The 9,230-nt window shown below is 35.1% G+C and overlaps 1 protein-coding gene across 1 annotated transcript in view; it reads right to left on the bottom strand.

Moving 5' to 3' along the window:
• Positions 1-127: 127 nt before the first annotated feature.
• OSTN (osteocrin) overlaps positions 128-9,230 on the bottom strand; it is a 43,098-nt gene continuing 33,995 nt past the window's right edge. Inside the window, exons 4-5 of the mRNA NM_001098597.1 lie at positions 3,974-4,070; positions 128-314 (exon numbers count right to left, since the gene is read on the bottom strand). Of these exons, the coding sequence (NP_001092067.1) occupies positions 3,986-4,070 (85 nt within the window). The 3' untranslated portion in view covers positions 128-314; positions 3,974-3,985. The remainder of the gene's footprint in view (positions 315-3,973; positions 4,071-9,230) is intronic.

Here is a 9,230-nt window from a genome sequence, read left to right as displayed (position 1 = left end):
ATATATAAATGGTAAATGCATATAGAAACATTTCATTGAATTGTGTTTTTTTGATTATTTCTTAGCAAAGTAATGTTTGTGATCAAGTAACCATTTATGAATAACTAAAATATATATTTTAAAAATATCCATGCATTGAAATTAACTGCATAATTTAATTGAAGTTGTAACAATACTGTGATGTGATGAACTGAAGTTCAAGCTCAGGAAAGGATTACAGAATGTTCCTTAGAAGTTTAATCATTAAGGAGTGTGAAGAACTTCACTGAAGCATCTTCCATGTTTCTGTGACATTTCACTTAAGGAAGTTGTGTCTGCAAAAATGAAAGTTGAAAATGTTAACGCTAATGAGAATTCTGTAGATAAGGGGAAACCCGTCAACTTCAGTTGAGAAGAACTAAAACTCTAACTACATTAGCTTTCATTATAGCTTTTTTTATGTGGCATATTTTTATTGCAGAGACAATAATGCAAAATGATAATTTCAGATCAAAATTCCTTTAAAAATGTATATTTAATGTAACAGGTAGGTGTTTATGTTGAAAACCACACTACCTTTTGTGGGTACCTCTATTTCTTTTGAGTTTTCAACCTTAGTTCAAAGGATGTTGCAATGACAATCGAAAGACAATATGATTACTACTTTCCATTTACTGTTAACATGTTGATAATTGTATTTTTATTCTTTTTAAAGCGTCCAACCATACACCGGTATTTAAACATAATATTTCTGTTATTTTAGAGTTATGTCAATTTATTTGAATGATAGTGTGTCAATATTCTCCAAAAATAAAAATCGTCAGTACAATCCTCTAACAAGTCTCTTATCATGAAGTTTTAAGGCATGTGGCAGCAAGGAGCAGCACAATTACAGGTCCTATTTCTACCAAATTCCATCAAGTGGGCATCCTGATTTCAACCACAGAGAACAAGCAAGAACTTGCTAATTGTATCTAGAGAAGCTGTGAAACCTTACCTCTCTGAATCTGAGTTGCTAGGAACTGAAGTTTATTAAAATGCAAAACTTTGATCTCATAATATTAATAATTTAAGGAGGACATTGTGTAAAAATCAGATTATATTCTTTTACAAAATGCTTATCAGGGAAGAGATTAGCATTTATTCTGGAAACTAAGAAGCACCCAGCAGCTGTATCTAGACTTGACCTCAAACCAAGAAAAACTTCCATGATTAGAACTAGTTTCACTTTCAGGGTGAAAACTTACAGTGAAACCCAAAAGGTGAAAACCCACAAATAAAACTGCTCCAGAAGAGTGTAATCAACTCCTACAGAAGTGAAACAAAGATTTTCATAAAGTCTGAGATACTATTTCTGTTTAAGAAATGGATATGCAGTGAAGTTAGCAGCCAGCTCTGACAATATAGCACACAGACCTAAAAGGTCATGAAGAGAATGCTGGCTTAGAAAATCCAAAGAGTAAGTCCTGGATAGTTCTCTGTCCCAAAGTCTGTAAAAATGGGGGCACATCAATTTCCTCTCACAGTCTCAGGGTTCTCATTTGTTAAAAAAAATTTTAGTTTAAGTGAGACTTTATATTCTTGACTCTCTAATGGTTTACCTGCATGATATGTGAACATTATTAAATGACTCAAGTTATCTATCTATTAAATGATACAAATATTACATTGCCTATTTAATTCAAAGGAATTTTTTGACAATAAGAAATAATATACCAAAAACTAATTTTGAAGAGTTGAATGGAAATTAGAAATATATTTTGATGGCCTTTGTTATTCATAAAATACAAAACATGAAACTTCACATGAGGAAGTAAAAAAACATCTGAAAAATCTTGGCGAAGTAGGAGGAATAATAGAAACAATGGTTGAGCAGGTGAACCCCAGAATGATTAACAAAGGGGAAAGAGAAAATATGGGATGTTAAGTTCTTTTCTAAACCTATTCTTTTGTGATATTACTATATTGAGATTTTATAAGGACAGTGATTTTCATGATACTCTGAAACATCTATTAAGTGCAGGACATAATGTAATAATTTGGATTTCACTCAACAGTGATTCAGGAAACATATTAATTCAACTCCCTTTTCACAGTTTGGTAGCTCCCTGGAGTTTTTAGGGTCTAAAACTTCATATTAAAATTTATACAAAAATGAGTTTCTTATATAATTTTTTCATCAAATTCTATTTTGGTTGAACTCAGAAATACTCAAATGGGTGATATCAAGGGTTGTGAAGGGGCTAGGATACATGTGGAAATCAAGTGATTTTAATTATTTTAACCTCAGTGTCATAGTGTTCACAAGACATCAAGAAACTGCAGGCTTGTGGCTTTGATTTCAAGGAGTTAGTTGATTTTTAGTAGCAATTAGTTTCTGCTCAAATATAATGCGGTGATTTTTAACAACCCTGAAGAGTTGACCCTAGTTGGTATATCTCTAGAAATAAAGTTCAGTCTGAGTTTTGAAGATGGTGCTGCTCAAAAGGCAATGTTATTGACTATATTCAATAAGTCCTCCTGTATTTATAGAAATTCAGTAACTTCATAATTTCATTGATCAACAACTCCACAGAACAAAAAGTTATTGTAACTAAGTCATTCTGAGAATGAGAAGGCTGAGGTAAAATACTGACTTTTCATTGTGGTTGAGATTGTTTGAAGAGCGAAAAACGGCTGACAAGTGAAAAGAGGGTCAAGGTTAATGTGATGCTTCTAGGCCTCTACATCAATTGTCTGAGGGTTATAGTGAGAAAAACAGAAAGCAGATTTTTCTCTCTGCAGCCTAAAATTGTCAAAGCAGCTCTAGGTTGTCTTATCTCTTTGGGAGAAAGGATGCAGCCTCTGTAAGCCCTATTGATAGAGAATACATTACGTATATTTTATATTCAACAGATATTTAATGTTTAAAACATATAACATGTTTGATTAAATATATTGTTTAAAATATAAGCTAAGGACTTAAGCTTTCTGGGGTTGAATTCTACTTGTACCACTTACTAGCTATGGGCATTGTGAGTTAATATATCTAAACTTTCCACTTATCTGTACAATAAAAATAATTATTGCTTACCTAACACATGTCTGGCACTATTCTAAGGGCTTAATGTATATGAATTCATTTAGTCCTCAGGACAATGTAATGTGGCAGAAATCATTATTATTTTCAGTTTATGATGGGGAAATTTCAGAATTTAAGCAATAGATGGATGATCTGGGATTCAACCCACAAAGGCTGACTGCCCTAGCTGGCCCTTTGACCCTTTACACTGTACTACTTCTCAAGATCCTGGTGACAATAATAGTGTTTATAGAATATAATGATTACATGAAGCAATCAGGTATAGCACTAAATATAGGGCTCAGCACAGAGTAAGTTTTCAGAACGGTAATATAAGTGGTTATCACTTGCATGTATATATCACTTGTCTCTTACATTCTAGGACTCCTATAAGCATCTAATTTCATCCTCACAATACCCTCGTGTTATTGGCTAAATGTACAAGCTGTGGAGAAATAAAATATCTTTTTGGAAACAAGATAGTAATTGACAACCAGGATTTGGATTATATGTCCTGATTCTATGGCTAATGCTCTTTTTGCTACGCTATTCTCCTTTGTCTTGTGTTACAACGATTCTGGTAAAGCAGTTATCAGTAACAAAATGGTGTGTGTCACTAGACTATGTCTTCTTCATGGTGATTTATTATTAATTAGAATTTTAGTATTTGTTTCCATATTAATATTCAATAATTATATATGAGTCTGTGAGAATAAATCTTTTTTTAGAGTGAAGAGACCTAGGACATTGTTTTTTAATATCATTTAAATTATTTAACATTAATATACTAATCAAGTGTAGAAATGTTTGAAAAAGTGAATTTATAAGCTAAGGAATCAAAAAGGGGATTTACAATCCAGGGTGGATCAATACCCCATTGGGAAATGTTTATCAAAACCTGCCGGTATTGTTACTTCTTCAACTTGTACTCACAATTAGGATTAATTAGCCTCTGGAATTTGGAAGCCGGTTTCTACCAATCCGATCCACGGGGATGCCGAATCGCTTTTTTGGATGATCTACTACTTTCCTGAAACAAACCGAAAAAGAACGTTTTCAAGCTAAGGTCCAAGTTACCAATCATTACTTTTACTCTTTTATTTCAGGGAGATCTAGGGTTTTTCTTCCGGAGTTGCAATAGCTGTGATAGTTCTCATTCTTCAGCACCCATGATGGGTCACACACTATCTTTTATCCGTTCAACATCTGTTGAAGTAGGTATGACTACCTCCATTTTACATCTGAGGAGACTGACTGAGAAATTAAATAACTTATCAAAATCAAATAGCCTCGATAATAAGCCATGTCTTATTAGCATACCAATCTGCTGAGTGTTTAGTTTGGTAAGTCCCTCTCCCCATTCATGCTTTGGAGTATTCCTCTGTTGACTGAGGAAGGTTGCGCCAGGTCAGTGGTTTTCCCCAGCCTCTCCTTTGGAATGATTCTTCTGGGGCAGGATGATGGTGGGAGAAGAAAGGGTGCTGGTGCCAAGACTGAAGGTGGAGTAGATGTGTTTCTCAGGTATTCACTCAGATTTTACCTGAAGAAGCTTTGTATATGATGGACTATGCTTGTTATACATGCTCTATGTCAAATATTGTTTGGGAAAAATACTTCACAAAAGAAGTATTGGGATTAATTTTTTAAATTAATTAATTAAAAATTTATTAAAAACAAACATTAATATTTAATATCAATATTAAAATGAAGCCTTAAAAAATCCTGCAGGAGGCCTTACAGTTTGTATATTCAAAAAATTAACTCTTTAAAAAGAAACTTTTCTTTTTCCCTTTTGAGGACCACACCTGGGGCACATGGAAGTTTCCAGGCTAGGGGTCAAATTGGAGCTGCAGCTGCAGCCTACACCACAGCCACAGCAAGGCCAGATCCAGGTCACTTGTGGCAACGCCAGATCATTAACCAATTGAGCAAGGCCAGGGATCAAACCCGCATCCTCTTGGACACCATGTCAAGTCCTTAACATGTTGAGCCACAACAGGAACTTCTAAAAAGAAGCATTTTAACTAAATTTGTTATTGCCACCACAAGTACTAAATAAGAGAGCAACGTTAGACATAGATAGATTATGAGCACGATGAGTACTGAGATCAAGAGAAAACATTGCCAGCAGTCAAATACTTTTGGAACAGGAAAGATAAAGGTTATTCTCCCACCAAACATAAAAAAGTTTCTGCTTCAGTTTTTGACTAGCAATGATATAGCTCTTCACTTGAAAATCTCAATGATGAAGGACTAATTACCTCACAAGCCAACTCAACAGCTTAAAGAATTAAGCAAATTTTTTCAGAACATTTCCAATAGCTTCTTTAGTTCTAATTATTTGCATTACATTGTCAATATTATACTACATAATTTAAGTACTAAAAATGAATGAAAAATACAACATTGGAGTTCCCGTCGTGGCGCAGTGATTAACGAATCTGACTGGGAGCCATGAGGTTGCGGATTTGATCCCTGGCCTTAGTCAGTGGGTTAAGGATCCAGCGTTGCCATAAGCTGTGGTATGGGTCACAGACGCAGCTCGGATCCCCTGTTGCTGTGGCTGTGGCGTAGGCCGGTGGCTACAGCTCTGATTCGACCCCTAACCTGGGAACTTCCATAAGTTGCGGGAGCGGCTCAAGAAAAGGCAAAAAGACAAAAAAAAAAAAGAAAAAAAGAAAAAAAATACAATATCTACGATTTTTTTCTTTATCACTTACCATGTACCTACTAGGTATAAGATTCCTTTTGTGGGTGTCTTGGGATCAGTAAATCAGAAATAATCTTTGCTTTCAAATACCCGTAATTAAGTACTGTCAGACTGACAATGTCTTAATACAAATAGTAGAGGAAAAGTTTTTCTCATTTATCTTGATGCCAAGTTTTTGTCTTAACTACCAGATCTTATCATTATTCCTCATATCACTATTAGGTAAATAATTCAATTTAATAATCTCTGTAAAATGTACAGAACAATGGAAATGAGCGATTTTGATTATTTATTTTGTAAATACAAAATTTTATATGCTTAGTTTAATCTTAATTACAACAATTCATTTGGAGATAACTGATATTTATTTAATGTGTTTAATATGCTAGGTACTGTGCTTAGTGCTGTGTATGCAAGGATGATAAAAATAGGCGGTGAACCAGATGGGGAGCTTATCCTCAAATAATATTGTAGGAATATACGTATTTTTTTTTAACATAATTCCTTTCTTTTCTGCTGATTCACACCTATTTTCTCTCCTAGGTTGGTCCTTAGTTTTGCTAGTCAACGCAGATAACATTTATGTATGATCTTATAGAACTGTCTCCTAGACAACAGTTTGATCAATAGGGGAAGAAATACTTAATTTTTAAAATTAATTAATTAAAAATTATTAAAAACAAACATTAATATTTAATATTAATATTAAAATGAAGTCTTAAAAAATCCTTCAGGAGGCCTTACAGTTTGTATATTCAAAAATTAACTCTTTATTGTCTTTTTTTTGTTGTTGTTGTTTCTTGGGCTGCTTTGGCGGCATATGGAGGTTCCCAGGCTAGGGGTCGAATCGGAGCCATAGCCGCCAGCCTACGCCAGAGCCACAGCAACACGGGATCCGAGCCGCGTCTGCAACCTATACCACAGCTCAGGGCAACGCCAGATCTTTAACCACTGAGCAAGGGCAGGGACTGAACCCGCAACATCATGGTTCCTTGTCGGATTCGTTAACCACTGCGCCACAGATGGGAACTCCGGAGTATTTTTTTTTTTTGCTAATCTTTAAAAAGAATTTTTTTTTTTTTTTTAGGGCCACACATGGGGCATATGGAAGTTCCCTAGCTAGGGGTCAAATCGGAGCTGCAGCTGAAGCCTACACCATAGCCACAGCAAAGTCAGATCCAGGTTGCTTGGGGCAAGGCCACATCTTTAACCCATTCTTCAATTTTCTGAAAAACACACCCTCTTATGTGGTGCCTATTGTTTGCACTTCTGGATTTCATGATAGTAAATTGGCTGCATATTCTCAACTAGATAATCAACTTGATAATCAATTCTTTGTCTATATAATTAGCATAAAATTTATGGTCAAGTCACAGAAGACTGCATAAAAGTTGTGCTTTAGGTTTTCTGATGTAATTATAAATAGGACTGTTAAAAAATGAAAAATGTCTTTATATTTTTAAATTATTTTTATTTATATAAGTAGATCTATAGACTCCTCACTTAAGCAGTTATTTTTCTTGTGGTCAAAATAATGCTGACTCCCCTCTGCCGCTGTAAAGGATGTCCATGTCATAATCTGCAGAATCTGAAAATATGTCACCTTACATAGCAAAAAGGGACTTTGCAGATGGGATTAGTAAAAACCTTGAGATGAGATTATCCTAGATTACCTGGAAGGGGCTGATCTAATTAGAAGAGTCCTTAAAAATAGAAGATAATTGAAGAAAAGTGGGTCAGAGAGATGCTCTGAGAAAGATTAACCTGTCATTGCTGGTCTGGAAGGTGGAGGAAAGTGACAGGAAGCAAGGAATGCTGTGTCCTCTAGACATTCTTGAAAAAAGGTGGGGGGGGGGGAGGACCTGAGTCCTACAACCAAAAGGAACTGTATTCTGCCAACAACTTAAATGAACAGGAAGTGAATTTTCCCTAGAGCCTCCAAGAAGGAACACCAATCCTTGACTGCCTCTGTATTCTGCTGGTAGACCCGTGGAAAGAGAGAGCCCACAGCAGCACATAGAAGGAATTTCAGAGGCCACCCACTGGCGAGCAATCAGTCATATCAAAGTTGTCTAGAATGATATTTGCTGACTGGTGATCACATACCAGACCTCTGACATACATAGCTGTAAGATAATAAAGATAATAAATTTGTGTTGTCTTTTTTTGGGGGGGGGGTGCTGCGGCAAGCAGAAATTCTCGAGTCAGGGATAGAACCTGTGCTACAGCTGTAAAACAGAGCCATGGCAGTGACAATGCCAGATTCTTAATCTGCTGAGGCACAAGGGAACTCCAGATTTGTGTTAAGTTCAGTAGTTTGTGGTAATATATTGCCATAGAAATAAAAACTGAATGAATTTGTCTGGATGATTTAGGACTGATGTTTGAGAATAATACAGTTGATACATTAAAAAATTAAACAGATGTGATTTTTAATTCCTTGAACACTTAAGCTCCTACATGGACTACTCCCATTATAACTCCAGGGGAAGGGGAAGGTGGAAGCCACCTTAGAATGGAGAAGAATGCTTAGGGGAAGTCTCAGACAAATAGGAAGAGGAAGTGAGAAACCAGCCCCTTCCAGATGTTTAAAGGACTGATGAGAAGAGGAAGGAAAGGGCAGCTGGTTTTCCTGCGAACTGACCTAAAACTTGCGCAGAATGGATGGTGTCGCAAAAAACAATCCTTTCACTTGTTCAAAGAGTATTTTTTCATACTTATTTCCCCCATACTTCTTTAAAAGTATGATGGTCTCCTGTGTCATTATAAATTAGAGTTGAACACTTACTGGTTCATACTACCAATGTACTTTTTCAAAACTGAATGTAAAATAAATGAAAACAGTATTTTTCTTTCTTTGCTATGGTTAATCTACTTTCCCTGCTCAAATAAATGAGAGGGAGCTGTGGTATGCTAAAAAGCAAAAATAAAATCTTTTTCTCCTTCCTTATTCCTTCATTTCCTCTTCTTTCTTTCTCTTCTTTCCCCTAAATTTGGTCCTAAAAGTATTAGGAACCAGGGGATGGTTGACTTGGGTTTTATTTATTTCTTCTACTTAACAAAAAACAATAATAACTCAGTAAATTAAATAATGTCTATACAACTTCCATCTATTCAGAAGTACAATGGCAAACTAATATTTAACATTTTGCTGATATGAAATGTATATAACAATACTACACTCTGTGAAGTATACACTGACAGGCATATGCAGTGTATAAAACATAAATGTTAACATAAAAAGATATTAAGACCAAACGGGAAAACTACTTTCTGACTATCTAGTCCCTCTTGTGACAAAATAATGGTATGACATGGATAATGTTATATATCCATTTAAAACAATCCACCTTTTCCATTCTAAAATATTCTGAAAGTAGTTTAAGGATACAGACTATCAAAGTAATATAAAAAGGGTGGATTTTTTAAAATATAACTTTAAATTTCTCACTAAAATAGACTTCTTGAGCCAAATAGGAT

Source organism: Sus scrofa, chromosome 13 (genome assembly GCF_054392235.1).
Source record: "Sus scrofa isolate SSC_HxYL_T2T_F1_AM1 chromosome 13, Sscrofa_HxYL_maternal_Yorkshire_Landrace_v2.0, whole genome shotgun sequence".
NCBI classification, from domain to species: domain Eukaryota; kingdom Metazoa; phylum Chordata; class Mammalia; order Artiodactyla; family Suidae; genus Sus; species Sus scrofa.
This window is presented reverse-complemented; position numbering and strand designations above follow the sequence as displayed.